This window comes from Astatotilapia calliptera, chromosome 1 (assembly GCF_964374335.1).
Source record: "Astatotilapia calliptera chromosome 1, fAstCal68.1, whole genome shotgun sequence".
Taxonomy (NCBI): Eukaryota; Metazoa; Chordata; class Actinopteri; order Cichliformes; family Cichlidae; genus Astatotilapia; species Astatotilapia calliptera.
The window spans coordinates 23,923,232-23,943,627 of NC_137422.1; the positions used below are offsets into that span (position 1 = coordinate 23,923,232).

Consider the following 20,396-nt stretch of genomic DNA (forward strand, 5'->3'; position numbering starts at 1 on the left):
CACATTTACCCACTACATCATGCTCAGACAACCTACATCTGATCCCAAGTGATGGATTATTGCACTGAGGTCCAGGGGAGTTTCCTCGCTCTTTGTTAGCTATGATAGGCTAAACTTGTATATAATGATCTTGACTTGCATAAGCACAAACAAAAGTACAGAGTGCTCTGACTTATGCATTTGCTTAAATGGGTGTGGCTGCATTTTCATTGGTCTTTAAGTTTCTGATATGTTCTTGGATAATAGTTTACCCATGTAAGAAATGGTTACATGCACTCTTTGTTCTGTTTTATTTACAGATAACAGCCCTGTACAGCAATGAACAAATATAGACCACCTGTCATAAACATGATACAAACACCTTCCATCCATTCACTTCCGCTTATCCTTTTTCAGGGTCACGGGGGACGCTGGAGCCTATCCCAGCTGTCATAGGGCGAGAGGCGGGGTACACCCTGGACAGGTTGCCAGTCTGTTGCAGGGCTAACACACAGGGACAGACAACCATTCGTACTCGCATTCACTCGCACATTCACACCTAGTGGCAATTTGGATTATCCAGTTAACCTATCCCCACAAACACCTTCAAACTAAAAATTATTTTAGGCAAAACTGAATTCATATTCTTATAACCACTTTGAACCAGCACACTGGATTCCTCTGAGAAGTCAGAAATGAACAACATAGAGCATACACATATATTCTAGAAACACAAAAATCGGCCTTTACCAATACTTTTAATTTAAAGCATAAAATGTACAGTAGTATATTTATAGCAAAAACAAAGGTTAAGTTAAAAAATTGGATTGAAAAAAGACAGGTTGTGCAAAAGAGTACATTATATGTTCGCCATAAGTTTAAGAAACAGCGGCATATAAGGAAGCGTAGAAACAACTTCTTGTCAAGAGTGGAGGCCTCAGGTAATCCCACTGGGTTTATGAAAACGACAGGGGGAACTACATTACCCACAATTCTATTGTACCGCATGTGACTTGCTCGTCACGTTACGGTCAAAACACTGAGGTCTCTCATTTCCAGCGGTGGCGGCATAAGGTAGGATACGAGCACTTTAGTCTTACACGAAACAGAGACGACTCTTTAATCCTTATTGTGAGTAACGCGGAGGTGTTTAAATGTGTGGACTTGTTGTCGAAAACGAGCTCTCTTTAGCTCGGTGTGCTGTTTGCTAGCTAGCTAATGTAGGCACAGTGGTGTATGGGTGTATTGATAAATGCTATTGTTACCTTAGTGAAAACAAAAGCCTGAATCTAGCTACGATAAAAGGTGGATTACTTGACCAGTGTCTCCTGTAGATACCCGTGTGTGTGTGTGTGTGTGTGTGTGTGTGTGTGTGTGTGTGTGTGTGTGTGTGTTGGAGATCTGGTGGACACAACATTAATAAATCACCTCCATGCTTTATTCCTGGCAGCTTTGCGTGTTCTCCTACACTTTCTGCCGTACGCTCATTAGCTACTTTATAAGAGATCCACTTGTAAAACGACTGTTCTCTAAAACGTATGTTTGTTCTTGAGCTCACTGATTTTGATTTTTTTTAAACATGGTGATTATAAGAATCATGTCATCTTCCTAAAATGAATAGTACCCCTTCACTGCCTTAAACTGGGTAATTTCTACATACAGTATATTATGGACTTCTAGGAATCAGTGAGCAGAAACCGTTTTACCAAACATGACTCGTGATTCAAACCACTTTTTTTTTTTTTTACTTCCCCATCTAATGTACTCAGTATGTTATTTTGATACCACGCTTCTCCCAAATGTATCTAAATGCAGACAATATTTTATTACAGCTCAATCTCCAAATGACTTCACCATCAAACCATCACCGTTGAGAAACCTCAGCTGGCTCCTGACTGGACATAATTATTCATCTGCAGCTGGGTTATATCTCGTAGCTTCATTCAAATTTCCTCACCTGATTTTCTGAGGTGCTTAACGCTTCCCAGACTGAGCTGCACCTTGGTGACTCATGGCAATTAAAAATGATGTTGAGGACTGGGGTGGTGCTGGCAGCAGTGACTCTGGAGAAAGGGCGTGGCTCTTGCAGAGCCCCAGTGTGGATTCTGTTCGGCAACCTGAGTCTGAGAGGAGGAGCTCGGGGGTGTCATCAGTAGGCGCTGTTTTCATCGTGGTGAATGCAGCGCTGGGAGCGGGTCTACTCAATTTTCCTGCAGCCTTCAATATGGCAGGAGGTATAACTGCAGGATTCGTGCTTCAGATGGTGAGGAGATTATGCGCTTCTGCTACACCTCTTTTGTCTTGCATGAAGCATGTATGTCATGAAGTACAGTTAAATTAGGATTCAGTTATAATTTGCTCTGCTCAGTTTTTATGAACTACATGCATTGATCATCTATAATATTAAAACCACTGAGTGTTGAGATGAATGGATCCTGTTTTTGTCCTAAAAGGTCTTGGGACCTGGCATGGTCCTGGTCCTATGTTACTTTGAGACATACCACACACCTTAACATTGCTAGAGGCCACGCACATCATTGGATAGCAATGGAAGCATCCTATAGCAGAACAATGCATTCCATCATTCTTGAGAAAATGCTTGGAAACAGCTTTAGAAACACAACCAGTGTGTGACGTTTGGTCTCCAATCTCCTGACATCCCAGTCTGACAGAGCATCAGCGGGATGTGCCAGAAGAATGTGAACCACACAAGTCACACCCTTTAATCTACGAGATCCACTGGCAGTGTTAGAGTATCAGACACCAAGGGATGTCTCGTGTTCATTGCCCAGTCTCCAGACCAGTTTTGGAGGGTCAAGAAGGACCTCCAGAATATAACTCTGATGTTTAATGTTGTGGCTGATCAATGTATACCCTCATTACGCTGAGGGTGAAACATTTTTTGGCACTAAGAGAAGCTGAAAGGAAAAAAAAAAAGTTATTTTATGTCACTACCAACAGTTATTATTAGGTTAGCTGGAAAGGGAGTCAGACTGAATATAGCATGAGCTTGTTCATTCCCGGAATACAAGAACTGACAATCAGAGCACCTGCTTTCTCTGTATTCATGTGACCAGCATATTCATGTAGTGCTGCTTTGTGTTTCCTTGTGTTTCAGTTTATGCTGATCTTCATAATCACCGGGCTGGTGATCCTTGGATACTGCTCCCTGGTTTGTGTTGCCCCCAAACGTTCTTCACATTTCACTTGTTTTTCTTATGTTTTCTCTGCCATGTTCTGGACCTCGAACTCCGAACAGTTTTGTCTCTCTTTTGTCTTCTTCCTTCATTCGTAGTGAAACAAACTGCGCAGGCTTCTTAAGTAACAACTTCTTTATTCTGTGGTTGTAATCCTGATCATATGGATAGGTTTGGACTTTCACTTCCTCAGTAGCTCAGATTTGTGCTTGCGTCTCACACAACACTGGAATAAAAGAGTAAAGCTAAGACTGAGTCAGCTGAATTAAGTAAATTTTAAGTGATGCAACAATATCCGCTGAAGAAAATCATTTACATTCAGCTGTTGGATGGTTTCTGGCTATGTAAATGTGTGAGACTCCAACCTTAATTTTGCCAATAACTATGCAGACATCGGTAAATCAAGCTGTGGTAGCCAAGATAAAGTGTTTTTCTGTGTCTTTAACCTGCGTGCTGGCAGAATCCAAGATAGCCAATTAAGAGTGACTTGAATTACTCAAGTAGTAAACAGCGATGCTCCTGCTGCCCGGTTGTTTGTGGAGTTATGTAGAAAAACCTGTTTTAAATGCCGCACACTGCAGGAGGAACCCATGTTCTCAGTGAGTGCATGGATACATCCGTTTAGGCTTGCGGGAAATATCACAGGCTTGTGTTGAAAAACCTAATTTGGACAGTTAACCTTTGTTTCAGTGGCGCTGAAACTCAACGGCTAATTTAAGTGTGACATTTTAATGATGATGATTTTAATGGTGGCAAATGAAAATTCAGGTAAATGCATACAGGCTACAGATGTGATTGCTAACCTTGTGAATTTAACTCGGGCAACTTTGTAAATTTTTTGTGTTAATTGAATAAAACCCAAATCACACAGGCCTAGAAACCGATTGCAGGCCATTTAGCAACCATTGGTTTCTAGGGGAACAAATGTGTATGTGTGTGTTTTTTGACTGGTTGGCGATTGCTGGAGGTTGCTTGTCGAAATTGGTTGTGAAGAGCTATATGGTGCTGACTCAAACACCTGTTTTTGGTTGCTTTGGTTACCATTTGGAGAGTAGTTGGTGAGCATTTGAAGTGGGCGACTGTGATAATCTGCAAACCAACCACAATAAGGTGTTTGGGTCACCACCCTCTGTGCTACAGATTTTACCTAGTGACTGTCTCCAACCACTCGCCAGCCAGTTGGGGAATATACATTTTTCCCTGGGAACCAAAGGTTGCCAGGTGCGGTCACTGACTGGTCTCTAGGTCTGTATGACTGGGGTCTAAGTGAGTGATAAACTTATTAAACATTAAGCATAAATGCGATGAACTGTCACAATTGTGAATGAAAAAACATGTACACCCTCAACAGTCAATAGATTGCATCACCTCCTCCAATATGGCAGGCAACTCTCGGATAATGAAGTCACATGAGAAACCTTAGTATCACTACCGTGTACCTACCTACTGTTTGATCAACGTGCTTTTTTTAAATTATCTGTCCTTTTTATTCAGGTCAGTAATGAAGCTACTTATCAGGAAGTTGTTCGAGCCACTTGCGGGAAAGTCACAGGAGTTGTATGTGAAGTAGCTATTGCCATCTACACATTTGGCACATGCATTGCTTTCTTCATTGTCATCGGAGACCAGCTCGATCGCTGTAAGTGTACTTTATCAGACTGGTTAGCTTTTTTTTTTTTCGTCTCTAGAAAACCAAAACCCCTAAAACTGGAATGTAAAAGACAAAAGATGCACCTGAATTAAATTTAGCTGTTCATCTCTTCAAAACCATCTTTAAAAAAAATTTTCTGGCTACAGAGTCGTTATTGACCACAAGCCCTGTTTCCTGGGTTTGACTCTGTGTGACTTTGACCACTTCCATACATGAAATTAGATCCTTCACCTCAGATTTCATTTTAAAGGACAAGATCCAGCGCACGCTGCAGAGGCAGGGACAGGACAGGACTTCCAGGGAGCCATCAAAAATATTAATGACACTTAAAGTGGTCTGGGGTGGACAAGAGTATGATCTTTAAAAGGAAGATCAGCCAAATTTAAATCATATAAGGTTTTGTGAGATGTTCCGATCATCTCCTACATTTAAATGAAATTTCTGCTTTCCTTTTGCATTTAGCTGTGATGTATTAAATAGGGGAAGTCTTTCTGTCATAGAGCAGTATAAAAAAAAAAAAAAAAAAAAGTCAGTGTCATCAATGATGAGGGCAAAGAACATCAGAGATGACACTACTCAGCTTTTTCGCTCAGTAAACGTGTCTCTCATGTGATTAACTCAACCCAGAGATGCTGACAGTGTTTAAAAGAATTCAACTCTGGCCTTTTGCTATTTAGAAATGAATGAAGTGTTTGTGACTTAGATCGTCTGCATTTCTTCATCCCTCCTGTGTGTACAGCTCTTTAGCTAATCTCCTGCTCTGTACCGTGTACCCTTCTCCAGCAAACAGCAGATTGTACTCTGGCTCTTTCTCTTTGGGGCCTTCTCAAGTGTTTTTGAAATCCTTGTTTTTTTGTTACAGTGATCGCTGCAGCAGGTCATAATGCAGAGGGTGAAGACGATCACTTCTGGTACACTAACCGCAAATTTACCATCTCTCTGACTGCGATACTGGTCATTCTTCCTCTCTCCATCCCCAAAGAGATTGGCTTCCAGAAGTATGCCAGGTACAGAACTTTGCCCCTGTTAACCTGCAGCTTATTTTCACCCTGAGAATTGATTTCTTCTTCTTCTTCTTGTTGTTGTTGTTGTTGTTGTTGTTGTTGTTGTTGTTGTTGTTATTATTATTATTATTATTATTATTATTATTATTATTATTATTATTTATTTTTTTTTTATTTTTTTTATTTTTTATTTTTTTTAAATTTACACACTGATTATTTGAGTTGTTCGTTTTTTCTCTGGTAGTACTCTGAGTGTGATGGGAACCTGGTATGTTACCATAGTGGTCATCATTAAGTACTTCTGGCCGGACAAAGAGGTGACTCCGGGCTATGTTCCTACCAGGTGTGGACACATTTCACAACACTTTCTAAACATCTGCATCCTCCTCATCTGGCTTTGTTTGAGTTGCTAAATCATTGTGTTTGTTACAGTTCTGCTTCCTGGACTGCAGTTTTTAATGCAATGCCCACCATATGCTTTGGCTTCCAGGTATCTCCTCATTTGGTATCATTTGATGAGATTTTAAGCTATGTGCCTTTATGATTAGACTTTAATATTAATAAACTGTATCTCCTGCCTTCTCCGTCCTGATCTCCGGTCACAGTGCCATGTCAGCTCCGTGCCAGTGTTCAACAGCATGAGGAGGAAAGAGATCAGACCCTGGGGGCTTGTTGTGACCTTCAGCATGTTAATCTGCCTTTTTGTTTACACTGGAACAGGTATTGTACATATATACTGAATAACATGCATCTTTATAATTGACTTTTAAATACATTTGAGAAACTACATGTAAAAGGTACTTGAAGGTATTTTTTATAGCATGGAAATATATTCCAGAAATGTAGTCAGCCTGCAGGTTTGCTTTTTTTTTTTACAGTGAAGCGATCCTTGGTGTGATTTTTGATTTGTTCAGGTGTCTGCGGCTTCCTGACATTTGGCTCCAACGTCAGTCAGGATGTGTTGATGTCGTACCCCCCCGATGATATCGCCGTAGCCATTGCGAGAGCTTTCATCATCGTCTGTGTGGTCACCTCCTACCCTATTTTACACTTCTGTGGCAGGTAAGACACAGCAAAGCTAAAACGTGTGATACTAATGATGAAGCTGTAGTTGATATCTGGATATATTAATGGGTCAAGACAATACAGCAGAAAACCATATGCAGTGTAAAGCTACAGTGGACTAAAGGTTTCCTCAGCAGAGAATAGAGTAATACTCACTGTGTCTGTCTGTTTCTGTTGTAATCTGAGCGTCTCAGTTTTTCTTGTGGCTGCTTCAGCTGCACATGCGTCTGAGTGCATATTGTTTCCTCCATTTCTAACTGTATTTCCTCCCCTACATCTTGAGAAAAGCTTAAAGTGAGATGGCATAATCAAAATAAAGTATTTTATTTGTATTCCTGTGTAAAAATAAAAGCAAAGAACACTCTTTGGATAAGCAGCAGCTAAGTGGTGCTGATTGAAGGCAGCTGATTAATCGAGTCTAATCAAGCGTGATCACCTCTATAAAGGCAGAAGCTTTAGAGGTGGAGAGTGTGTCAAAACATGCCATAATCTTCCCAGGAGTGGACGTCCCAGTAAGTTGACCCTGAGACTAGACCCCCAATACTTGGAGAAACTGCAGAAACCCCCAAAGCTACATCTCAAACTCTATAGGGCTCAATGAGCATGTTAAATATTAAAGTTAATGACAGCACGATTTACTAGAGGAGAGCCTCTTCTCTCTAAAAAGAACATCATCATTTATTTATTTATTTATTTATTTATTTATAGCACTTTAAAAACACACCTGGTAGACCAAAGTGCTGTACAATACTAATATGCACATAGTAATAAAACCAGACATAGCAATAAAAAAAAATAAATAAAAAAAAATCAGTTACACACAGAGTTAAAAGCCAGGGAATAAAAATAGGTTTTTAATAAAGACTTAAAAACTGCCACTGATGTAGCCTGTCTAATATGGAGAGGAAGGTTATTCCAAAGCATCAGCGCAGCAACAGCGAACGCTCTGTCTCCTCTAAGTTTCAGCCGTGACTTTGGGACCGAAAGCAGCAGCTGCTCAACTGACCGAAAGGAACGAGTGGGGACGTGGGGCTTCAACAAGTCAGACAAATAAACAGGTGCCAGACCATTTCGAGATTTAAAAACCAATAAAAGGACTTGAATTCAATTGGAAGCCAGTGTAAAGAGGCCAAAATCGGAGTGATGCGATCAAATTTTCTTCTGCCAGTTAAAAATCGTGCCGCAGCATTTTGCACTAAAATGAAGAAAGGGCTTAACCTTTGATAAACATCTGAGGTGATAAAATGCTGATTTTTACCAGTTTAAGTTTACAAAGTTGCAAATGTAAGGAAAAAAATCCTGATGTAAAACCATAAACATTCCTATTTTATGTGCCCAGGGTGAGTCTTTACTGCTAATTTGCTGCTCTCTCTCTCTTCAAGTGTGTATTTGTCAAACTAGACACACATACGGGTTGAAACACACTAGAGATAATAGCAGCAAAGTGGCAGAAGTGATGATGATTATGGGTTCAACATCTGTTGGCTTACTGTAGCATTTTATTGCATCATCCAGTGTATTTTACCATGTGAGCATTTCTTCTTCTTTTCTTTCTTTTTTTTTTTTTTTTTGCTCTGCTGTTTCCTTTACTTTATTTCTTTCCTTTATTTATTACCTTATCCATTTCCTTTAGTGGTTGCATTTCAAGTGTCTAAAATATATAAGCTGATTTTTATTTATTTTTTTGGTAAGGCTGTCAGTTCTTACTAGTGAAAAACTTATGGAGCGATATCTTTGAGATTTCTCACTGCAGCCTGTTACTGGCATCAGATAATTTACATCTTTTCTTTTTTGGCCTTTTTTGTTTCCTGTGATTTTTTTTTTTTTTTTTTTTTTTTTTTTTTTTTTCATGCACTGAGATGCATTCAAATTATTGCCAGCAGAAGAAACTGACCATATTTATGTATTTGTTGTTGGCTAAATATAATCTGTCCTCATTAAATAATGTTTATTAGTGATGCTAGGGTTACTAAATTTTCCAATATTTAGAAATTGAAAAGGAGCACTGATGTGGGATTTGTTTCAGGTGGTACCCCGTGTGTAGTTTTTAAAATCTGTATCAGATGATTTAAAAATACACCCCAAAAAAAAGTCAAAGGGATTGGTGGTATGTCCTCGGTGTGTTTGTGTGTACTAAAGTCCTTATTTAGTTTTTATGGATCTTTTCTTCTCAGTACTCTGCTGTGGTCATGTGTTGTTTTAGGGCAGTTATAGAGGGACTTTGGCTGCGTTTCCAAGGTGAACAGGTAGAGGTGTGTGTACGTCGTGAGAGGAGGAGGAGGATCCTGCAGACGCTGGTGTGGTTTATCATCACCCTCGTCCTCGCCCTCTTCATCCCAGATATTGGTCGAGTGATCTCTCTGATCGGAGGACTGGCAGCCTGCTTCATCTTTGTCTTCCCAGGTACACTGCACGCCATCTGCTCTGTTCGGGTTTTCTGTGCAGCTTTTATTGACGCGCTGTAAAGCCAACCCAGTGTTTCTTTAAATTTACAGGTTTGTGTTTGATGCAAGCCAAACTCTCAGAGACTGACGTCCGATCTGCAAGGTGAGGCTCTGCTGCAAACCTGCTGAGTTCTGGTCTTCTTTCTGCTTCTGTGTGTGTGTATGTGTATGTATGTGTGTATATATGTATGTGTGTGTGTATGTGTATATATATATATATATATATATATATATATATATATATATATATATATATATATATATATATATATATATATATATATATATATATACATATATACATGCATAGATATAAAATATTTTTATTTTATTTTATTTTTTTCAATCATGCAGTGGTTATTTTGCATGACACTCTTTTCTTATCAGCTGACTACACATTCAAAACCTCAAAAGGCCCTCTGCATGTGAGGCTGTCATTGAGCTTGTGGGCATATTTGCACACTTTTTAAAACTGCATTAATTCTGGATGCTACATTATAGTTACCCTTCACAATTACATGACTACAACAGATTACATACAGCATACCTTGATCTTAAGTAGGCCAGACCAGTGAAGCTCCCGTTTTTGCCGTTGTAAAAAAGTTTAACTACGCGTTTAATCCCAGATGTCAGATGACAGAAAAGCGTCAGCACAACTGTTTGGGTGTAAATGTTTAACATTGCAGAGGATGTCCTGAGAGCTTGTTGATCAGACTAAGGTTTTTGTTAATTTACAGAAAATGGGCACTTTTTTATTAATTAGTTTATTAATTACTGTGGAACTGAAATTTATAGAGTAAATATTGAAAAAAATAACTATTCTATAACTTCTTTGTTTATCTATTAATTTAGTGCGGTATGAATGGCCATGGGAGACGTCTTTATTAGTAGCAAAAGCTGTAAAACTGGATAAGCCCGTCTTTATGCCACTGAGATTCTGCATCTGTTTGATCTGTGACGAATCAAAGTTGAAGAAAAACTTTCCAGTTGAACACTTTTTAAAGTTTCTTTAATCTTTTGACATTGGAGCCACATGATTCACTGTCATTATTGCAAAAAAAGTTATCCATGCTCAGACGGATGTATTTCCTCTCTCTCACAGCTGGCACGGGCTGGTGATCTTCAGTGTCGCCATGGTTACACTTGGAGCGTTCATATTTGGCCTCACCACGACAAACTCCATCTACCAGGACGTCGTCAACTGAAGGGAATAATTTTCACGAGCCGGTGCTGCTCTCAGGCCTCTGGATGATACAAAGCGTCTCATGACCAAAGAAAAAAAACAACAACAAAGACAAACATCACCTGCTCCGTACTGACATGAAGGTCTAGAGAGTTTCGTTCAATTGGGGACTCACCCCGTCATGCTGAGGGAATTCAGACGCTTCTAACAGCATGTTTCATGTGTTTTACTGTGTCATTATTTCCAGAGGGGACACGCACTCCTTACTCCCCTCTGTGGATGTAACAATGACACGTTCCTGTTTACAAGAGCCGAAGGACTTAATCAGATTGATTTTAACAGAAGAATTGTACCACTTTGTGTAATTTAATTAGCATGTCATAATGTAATTCATGTTCAGTACTAATTATGTCGCTGCTAATAGTTTGTCTACTCATCAGTGTAAAAAAAACAAACTGGATTAAGTGATACGTTACCACAGTAGGACAAAGCATATTAAATGTATGTAAAGGCGTAGACTGGCATTAATGCAGAGCCAGGGCAGTTTGATTATGAGGTTTTCAATTATAGGGACAAAACAACCAAACATACTACACTTTAAAACTGATTTAAAAATGAGTTACTTTTTTTTTTTGTTTATTGGTTTGTGTCATTTATTGTGTTACAGTACAAGGTAGTTTGACAACTGAATTTTAGATTAGATTGGACTAGATTAGATTATTTGTACAAATGAGCAAAAGCCTACAACGATATGCTCATTGAAGCCAGTGTGTAAAACAGGGTGAAAAGGGCAGCTCGGTATCTGCACAAATGAGCACCACCTCCACAGGTTTGTAAAGAGAGGGAAGGATGTAACCTACAAAGCATTCACTTTGCACTTTATTTACACGAAAGGGTTTTAAGACACGACAGGAAGGAAACTGAGCAAACTGCACATGTGACATTTTAAGTTAAAGAAATAATTTTAGTTTTTGTTTGCCTCAAACCAAAGTGGGAGCTTTTTTTTTTTTTCTTCTTCAAATATCCCAACACTAAAGATATACAGAGCACAGATCACTGACATGGTTAAACTACATCAAATGACTTTACCCCTCATCTTTGTACCAACTGTAACTTTAATAACCATTTTTGCAGTACATGTTTGTTTGTTTTTTTTTTTGTGACTCTGATTTCATGTTTATGTAGTTATATTTTTCCTGTTTAATGAAACCCAGCAAGTACTTTTGTGAACACAACTGACAAAACAGAAAAAAGGGACTGTCAGAAACACGGGTATGCTACATGAGACTGCTGGACGGACATTTATCATAGTTGTGAAGAAAAACTACAAAATCAAAATTTCTTAAAATACTAAGTGCTGGGATACTTTTTTTTCTTTCTAGACAATCATTGTTATGATCATTTTTTTTATGGTTTGGTGCTTTAACTTGTGTGTCAAACTTAATTTATCGATGATCAGCTGCATTAACGCCACTGATTAACAAAGCATTTGCTAATCACAATCATGTCCCTGTTGTCTCATAAAAGTGACTTGAAAATATGTTAATGGGAAGATTTGGTAGAAATATTTTAGTGAACATTCAATGCTACTTCAATAAATGAAGTGTAGTTAAAGCATGTGAATAAATGTAGACTGCTCAAATCTCATGAGTTGAACAAAAAATTTAATAAAAGACATTGAATTCACTTCATCGACTTACAGTTTTTGATCGGAGTTAAGACATCAGACAACACGTTTAAAAAAAAAAAATCCTTTTACATTGTTCTTTTAACACGTCAACCATAAGGACGAAAAAAACATTTACATAAGTGCCACAGACAGTACTTTATATACTTTTATTAAAGTTCAGCATCAAATATCTGGACTCAGATCTGTCTGAGTCAATGAGAAGAAGCTTTGCAGAAACCACAGGATGCAGATGGTTCTTTTATACACAAGTAGCTCCTGAATTTCCTGACAAAAATGGTAAAAATACACACATACCAGCAGCTTTGGAGAGGGTTTGTGACCAAATCAGTTAATTTCAATCTAAACGAACACAAATTTCACCCATAAAAACAGATTGAGGGAAAAACAGTTATAACCATTTAACAACTATGGGTTATTCATTTCTTTGTTAATTTGATTAATTAAACTTTTGGGCACGCCCCCACCCCACAAAAAAAACAAAACAAAAACAAAGAAAGTGTTCTCCATTTGTTCTGTCAAGAGCCTATGGAAGCCCGTTTCCGCCACTAAAAAAAAAAAAAGCTAGTATCCATAACTCGAAATTTCGAGTTACTTTTCTCAAAATTTCGAGTTAGCTCTGCCAATCAAAAATATACGTGAATGAGGTCGCTTTCTTGTTACCCGGAAGCATATGGCGCAGGACCGCGCACTCAAAAACGGATCCCAACAAATTAAAGTATGTTTGCTGATAGTAACACCATGTGATTCAGCTAATAACACAGGGATTTCATCATTTGTGAAGCCAGGCTGAAAACACTCAGCAATCTGTGCATTCACGACTGGATGTGATACCGGTAGCTTAGCTGTAGCATTTGTAGCTGAGGGCTTCAGCTTCCGGGTAACATGGAAATGACGTCATTCACGTAGATTACTGATTGGCAGCGCTAACTCGAAATTTCGAGTTGCTTTTCTCAAAATTTTGAGTTAATATGTCGAAATTTCGAGATAATAACTCGAAATTTCGAGAAAATAACTCGAAATTTTGAGTTATGGATCCTTTTTTTTTTTTTTTTAGTGGCGGAAACGGGCTTCCATAAGAGCCAGACACAGCTGACAGCCTTGACCTATTAAAAGTGGAGGTAACTGAAAATGAACAAGTGCAGTACCAAAGAGTCATTTTTACATCCCAAATTTATTTCCCTGAGAACAACAATAACAAATAAAGAAAAAGTACATTCTCCGACTCAGTAAGGGGAATTTGTTATGAAAGACTGAAACATGTGGAGAGCTGGACCCGGAGCCCACTGAGGAACCATGTGACCTGCACCCTGAAACAGATCAAAGCAGTATTTTGAGTAACTGCGACATCTTCACATAAAACAAACCGACAATGCAAAAGCATTAATGCTTACCTTAACAGTCAGAAAAGTGATGTTTCCAAACATCTGATAAAAGCCAGCAATTTGGTCCTCATGAATCCAGGTTTGGTATTTAGTAGTTGCCTAAGAACATTTTAGTACAAGTAGTGCCTGTCATTGGTGTGAAAAAGTATAATTTATGAATGTAGAATTAAAGCTACCTTCAAGCCGAGATCCTCCACGAACCACTGGTCGCCCAGAAAGTTGCAGGCCATGTCGGTGTCTCCGTTATAGACGAGCGCACGGAGGCCCAGAGAGAGCAGCTTCAGGTACACGTCCTTCATTGTTGCATACAGCACTTTGTACTGCGCTCCAACTTTATCACTGCAACAAATACATACTTATCACGGAAATCACACCATGCTAATTACAATCATACTCTGCATTTAGTCATTAGTTATTCATTTGTGCTTTTTTTGTCCTGTCTACCTCCCCTCACCCCCATTGGTAGTGTCAGCTGGCCGCCCCTCCCCGAGCCTTCTTCTGCTGGAGGTTTCTTCCTGTTAAAAGGGAGTTTTTTCTTCCCACTGTCACCAAGTCCTTGCTAACAGGGGGTTGTCTCATTGTTTGGGTTTTTCTATTATTTTAGGGTCTTTACCTTACAAAAGAAAGTACAACAACAGGAGGCTGTTGCCTGATTTGGTGCTATATAAATATAACTGATCTGAAGTGAACTGAACTAAGATAATGCTTTAAATGCGAGGGTCCTGGAAAGTTATACTGCCTTTGAGAAAGGTGTAGATTTCTTAAAAAGTGAAACTTAATCTTCATTTCACCTTCCATCAACACCACCGTCCACACCAGGATTTATTTGAACTTGCTGTTATTGGCAGAAATGCTGATATATGTGAGGATGTATACATATAGAAGCCTCAGTGTCTGAGTTTATTATTATTATTATTATTATTATTATTATTATTATGATGATGATGATGAGGAACAGCCCACCATTAGAGAGCCACAGTCATGTGTTTACACACTTTCTGGAAATCCAATAAACTTCACTTCTCAAATATCACTGTGTGTGTCTCCTATATGATATATTTAACTGACATTTTTTATTGTAACAACCAACGATTTATACAGGAAAATGATGACTATTAACAAGGTTGCACAAACTTTCGCATCCCACTGTATTCAGTAAAACTGCAACAAAGAGGACTTGAGGTGCACACATAACATTATTTATCACCAATTTTGGAATAACCAGAAGATTTTGCCGTACCTGCAGATATCCCAAGGAGGCAGGATAGCTGGAATGTGCAACGCTTTCCTCACGTCACCTCTGTTCAGCCAGTTCATCTGGGCTGTGCTGTTGATGCAGGGTGGGACTTCACCCAGAGTGGTGGAGGAACTTCTCTGTGCTGAAAACTTCAATAAACACTATCATTAAAACCCAGGACAAGTGAAGGACAGACATGGAGTGCACGAAAACTTGTTTTTGGAGGGTTACCTTGTGTGTATGTGGGTGATTCCTGTAGTTCCTAAACAGAAGACTCATGGTCCTCTCATAGACTCTACTGGATCTTCTCTGACCTTCACAATCCAAGTAAAGGGCGTACTCATTAAGTCCACTATTATAGACGAGACCAAAGGCCACGTTTACCTGTAAAGGAGACAAAGTAGTATATGTCTGAAAGACTTAAGTCAACATGAGAAATCCCCAGTTGATTAAGGCAACAGTGAACACGTTACCAGTACTGTGCATGTCTCAGAACTGGAGTTGTAGAAATTGCAGGTCCCATCCTTACAGCAATTTATGTTCAGGTCACGCCACAAACTGCACAAGAAACAGCTCTGCATCAGCTCTGTGCAAATGATCTCTTAACTTGAAGGCAGATTACTTCTGCTCATACTTCTGCTTGCTCATAGGGGGTCATATGATTGTTGGGTTTTTCTCTGTATCTATGAAGCGCCTTGAGGCGACTTTTGTTGTGATTTGGCGCTATATAAACAAAATTGAATTGAATTGAATTCTGTCATATTTTTATATGAAGAATGATATTAAAATGTAAAAATGATATGCTTCCCAGCTCCTGACTTTAATAGGAAAAACAATCTAAGTGATCAGATATTTTTTTATGTAGCAACTCAAGAGAATTCATCTCGTGTGTAATGGAGCATGCAAACAATAAACACCATTTCTTTTTAAAGCCATTCCTTCATAATAAAACAAGAAGCCTTGGCAAAACTTACTCTTCTCCAAAGAGGCCGTGGTAGTAACCAAAGTAGATCAATGACTGGTCATTGAGATTAAAGCTGCTGAGGCCGTTTCCCACTGCAAAGCCCTGGAAACAAGAAAATGCATCATTTTAAACCACATCAGTGGGCACAATATAGAGGAACAACTTCTCCTTCATCATGAAACTACATTAGGACATGAGGCAGATGAAGTGTCTCACTTTAAAGTTTATTTTGGCTTTTCCCGTGGCCACAAGGAGGCTGAGTGTTGGCGCATAAATTCCACCGTAGCTCTCCCCGAAGATGAAGAACTTGTTCTGACTGAAGTTTGGGAACTTGGAGAAGAAATTCTGCAGGGCTTTGTAATTATCTTGGGCAACCTATGATAAACATTTCACATGTTTTTACATTTCACAATCACTTTTTCTTCCTTTGTAAAAATCTGCATTGGTTATTTAACACACTGAACTCACCTGGTCATCATCAGTTGCATATTTCTCATCATCAGAGTAGGAATATCCCACACCTACAGGAGACTCGACATACAGCACATTGGCAATCTTGTTCCAGCTGAATTTGTTCTCGTACAGCGTAGCCCCATCATCATTTACCTGAAAATCAGAGTCAAGACTTTTCTATTGAAATCCACTTTACTCAGTGCACGAGTGTAGTTATGCACACAGTGAGCAAACTCACATGAAATGGTCCATTCTCTGAGAGGAACCCATCCAGCGAGCTGCAGCCAGGGCCTCCGTTCAACCAGAGCACCAGAGGGTCTTTGACTGGGTCCCTCTGAGAAGTTACAAACCTGCAGGAAATCAGGACACAAGCTATCACAAACTCAAAGTTACTCTTTCCAACTAACTAGATAATCTCTTGTGAATAGTGAAAGCAGATCTGCAGGAAAGAACGAGTGTAATAAGGACCAATTGCTCCAATGCACTGTAACCTCAGAGCCAATACAATAATTGAGCTCAGAAAACCTTTGACACCACTCACACACCAGATAAGACCCAAGCTAGAACCACAAGGACAGTTTTGTTTATCTGCATCAAAACCCGTGATCTAAAGCTTTCCTTGAAGTTCCTCAGTGATTTGGTGTTTAAGTTCAAGAAACCTGCTCAACTGGTTTGTCTTTCTGATTCAGGATAACACAGGGTGCTGCTGCAAACATGAAGTCATGTTTACCAGGCTTACATGAACTACGCAAGGAAACGCATCATGTGGACAAAAGCAATAGAAGCATTTAGGTGTACCGCTTAGTTATTGAATCCAATAATGTAATGGGATTGTTTTATGGATTGTTGCGGGGCTCTTTAGTTCCAGTGAAGGAAAATTGTAATGCTTCAGCATTCCAAGACATTTTAGACAACTTTGTAGGCACAGTTTGGTGAAGGCCCTTTTCTGTTCCGGGATGGACCAAAGTCCATAAAGGTAAGGCCTGCACAGAGCCCCGACCTCAACCCCACAGAGCACCTTAGGGATGAACTAGAACTGAGACAGTGAGCCAGGTCATCTCCTCCGACAACAGTGTCTGACCTTACAAAAGCTCTTCTAGATGAATGGGCAAAAATTCCCCACAGACACACTCCAAAATCCTGCAGGAAGACTGAAAGCTGTAACATACCTGGGAAAATATATATATATAGGTTTATTATGTAGGTGGCCCAGTACTTTTGTCCATATACACTCAGGGGTAATTAATAGACTCTGTGTTAGTGGGAAGAACGTGAAGGATGTACTTAGTTGTAATTAATATTATTATAAAAGCTGATTATGAGCCGATTCTTTTCCTTTTTTTTTTTTTAAACATTCGGGCTCTAAACTGAAAATTTAATCCGGCTCCCGTTGCAGATAATTAGTATAAGAGGTAAAAGCTCACAGAAACCACCGCGGTGTGGGCAACCTGTCATGCTCTGACGACGTTTCTGGCGCATTTACCACCGGTTCTTACCAGTAATGGAGAAACTTTCCAGGCCGTGCCTGCAGGTATCCTGACCACTGTCGGTAGTTCGGTTTGAACGTCATTCCGGGCAAGTGCGTCACTTCGTCCGGATTGTACTCAGCCCGCGAGCCGAGCGGAAACACGGCCAGCAAACACAGCAGCAGACCTCCACCGAGCATGGCTGAAGCCCGGGTCACGTCTCAAACACAAAACGAACCCCGAAAATAAATCCCTGCGCTCGGCGAGGAAAGAGGAAGAAGAAGCGTTCACTTCAACTTCCTCGATTACAGCTCCGCGTGAAACTGAACGTCATATGACCGGCGGGGTGGGTCACATGACTCACATGGCGCTGTCGAACACAAATATTGAAGTTTAGAAACAGGTATGAAGAATTTAAATGTCAGTTGTTGGTTGTTGGTTTTTTTTACGTTTTTAGTTTCGTTTTCAGTTTTACTCTTTATTGTTGAAAAACTAAACTAACTTTTAGTTTTTAGTACTTTTACTGCTAGCTTTTTCTTTGTTATTTTTTTTGTAAAAAAAAAGGACATTCTTTATTTTTCAGAGTAGTTATAATAATAAAAATGTAGCTTTTTGAATGCAGTAGACATCCCGAATACGCCTAAGTATGACAAATCTGACAAGGGCTGAAACGATTCCTTGTTACCTTAATTTTGTTATATTTACTTTTAGTAGCATTGTTATAAAATATAATCCAAGTGCCTATTTGCTAAGTACATATTAAAGTGTAATATTAAAGGCCAGCTTTGAGGGTTTATACACTGTGTTTTAGGTCATGAGACTGCTTGGCGACATGAAATTGTGATAAACAGGATCTTTAGTGCAGACTTTCCAGAGAGTCTCGCTCATGTTTGTGCTGATAGATGATAACAACAGGAGACGACCTTCGGGCCGTGAGTGCCCGACGTGGGGAGCGGGGGTGTAGAGTATATTACACTCATCCTGTTGGTAATGCATTAGATTTTGCAGGAGGCTTCGCGCTGTGCACATCTCCCTCCCGGAAGGTTTTGTTGAATAAAGTATATATTTTGAATACACTGAGTTTGTGTCTTCTCTATCAAGCCTGAGGACAAAAGAATCGGGTAGATAGTACTCAATATCCAAAGCAACAACGGTGACAACAAAAGACAGTGGAGGAGCTGGTGAAGACGAGTGTCAGGGGTGCTTTGTGTGGACAGAAGAGTGAGAGGGGAGGTTTATGGGATATTAGTGAGGTCTGCAGTGATGTATGGTGTGGTTTTGTACTGCCATAAAGACAGGAGGCTGAACTGGAGGTGGCAGTGTTGATGATGCTTAGATGTTCATTGGGAGTGGCCAAGATGAACAAGATTAGAAAAAAATGAGTACATCAGAGGGATGTTGAATATAGAGGTGCCAGGCAGGAGGAAAACAGGAACACCTCAGAGAAGATTTGTGGATACCGTAAAGGAGGACATGCAGAGGGTTGGTGTGGCAGAAGAGGATGGCAGAGGAGGCAGATGATCATCTGTGGTGACCCCAAAAGGAAGCAGCTGAAAGAAGAAGAGGAAAGATGCTGGTAAAAGTGGAAGTTCAATTAAGTTAAAGCTTTTAAACCCAGAGTATGGGACACAGTGTGACCAGTTTAGAGTGGTGACTTTTGCACATGCAGTTTTTATTTTTGTTGTATCAAATAAATGCTTCAAAAATAACTACTCAGATAAGTGCCTGGGGCCATTTTAGGATGGAACAAATAGATTAGATGAGTTAAATGACAACTCTCTGCCAAAGGATTCCCAGCAGAGACATTTTGGGTGACCAAATTGAAATTTACTCCCAAGGCTTAAAAGCTGCTGTGTGGGGTTCTGCAAATTAGAGCTGATCAAAATGTAGAACATGGCCGTAGTACTAAAGGGGTACAAGGGAATTCAGTGCAGTTCCTGATAACAGTCCCTAATCCGAAAACAGTCCTAGTGGGACATCTGATCCCTCTAATGACAAGGAGCATAACCAGGTTTCTGGATTTTAGCACTATTATATCTTCCATGACTCTGTTCAAAACGTTTTTATCATTCTCAAATTGCAAATCTGGGTTTATCTATGTAACACAATATTATTATTATCCAGTAAATAATTGTAAATAATTATTTCCTGGATATAATGACTTATTTACTCATAAAAATGTAAATAATATACATTTATATACATTTATATGGACGGGTGTTGATGACATGAAGCTGGCTGTAGTTACAAAGTCAAGGTCAGGTTCCAATCACTGAATATAAATTGCTGTTTTTAACATAAAAATGCAAATACATACAACACATTTGCATTTCCACTAATACCAATTTTAAATACCAGATGTTTTTTCAGGTTTTATTAAAAAATAAATATTAAAAATGTTAATACTATTTTTTTTTTCTTTTTATGGAGTGTGACAACGATTGGGTTTGCACCCGTCTGCAGCCACTTTAAACAACCACTTCAGAATCTTTGTCACAGGTTTTTTTTAACCCTCTGATGCATGAATTATGAAAGCCTTGGTCAAGATTTTTTTCTTAAGTGCTTTTATTCTTCTCAGGACATGAAAAAAAATGTTCAACTCTTTTTTCCCCAAAAATATGTTTTTTTATAAAGTTATAAACTTGTCCACTCTAGTGGACTACATGCGCCTGAGCACTTAG

General features: G+C 39.3%; 2 protein-coding genes across 2 annotated transcripts; one reads left to right on the plus strand and one right to left on the minus strand.

Moving 5' to 3' along the window:
* The first annotated feature begins 912 nt into the window (after positions 1-912).
* On the plus strand, positions 913-12,209 carry slc38a7 (solute carrier family 38 member 7). The gene is made up of 12 exons (XM_026169391.2): positions 913-1,053; positions 1,812-2,242; positions 3,098-3,151; positions 4,671-4,815; positions 5,690-5,834; positions 6,076-6,174; positions 6,264-6,321; positions 6,437-6,551; positions 6,746-6,893; positions 9,100-9,299; positions 9,392-9,443; positions 10,443-12,209. Exons 2-12 carry the CDS (start codon positions 1,991-1,993, stop codon positions 10,543-10,545), a joined length of 1,371 nt encoding a protein of 456 aa, XP_026025176.1. The 5' UTR covers positions 913-1,053; positions 1,812-1,990; the 3' UTR covers positions 10,546-12,209.
* On the minus strand, positions 12,171-18,050 carry LOC113023368 (lysosomal protective protein). Its single transcript, XM_080302953.1, has 12 exons — positions 17,746-18,050; positions 16,488-16,599; positions 16,265-16,402; positions 16,013-16,171; positions 15,807-15,898; positions 15,306-15,390; positions 15,064-15,216; positions 14,836-14,981; positions 13,772-13,934; positions 13,605-13,694; positions 13,294-13,520; positions 12,171-12,736 (listed from the first exon to the last, which is right to left on the minus strand). Exons 1-11 carry the CDS (start codon positions 17,913-17,915, stop codon positions 13,437-13,439), a joined length of 1,392 nt encoding a protein of 463 aa, XP_080159079.1. The 5' UTR covers positions 17,916-18,050; the 3' UTR covers positions 12,171-12,736; positions 13,294-13,436.
* Between the last annotated feature and the right edge of the window lie 2,346 nt (positions 18,051-20,396).

Coding starts and splice junctions, on each gene's coding strand:
- slc38a7 (XM_026169391.2), top strand. CDS start 1,991: ATGGCAATTAAAAATGATGTTGAGGACTGGGGTGGTGCTGGCAGCAGT. Junction 6,175..6,263: donor CCGGGCTATGTTCCTACCAG/GTGTGGACACAT, acceptor TGTTTGTTACAG/TTCTGCTTCCTGGACTGCAG. Junction 6,322..6,436: donor CCATATGCTTTGGCTTCCAG/GTATCTCCTCAT, acceptor CTCCGGTCACAG/TGCCATGTCAGCTCCGTGCC.
- LOC113023368 (XM_080302953.1), bottom strand. CDS start 17,915: ATGCTCGGTGGAGGTCTGCTGCTGTGTTTGCTGGCCGTGTTTCCGCTC. Junction 16,172..16,264: donor ATGCAACTGATGATGACCAG/GTGAGTTCAGTG, acceptor TGTTTATCATAG/GTTGCCCAAGATAATTACAA. Junction 13,521..13,604: donor TCACTTTTCTGACTGTTAAG/GTAAGCATTAAT, acceptor GATCTGTTTCAG/GGTGCAGGTCACATGGTTCC.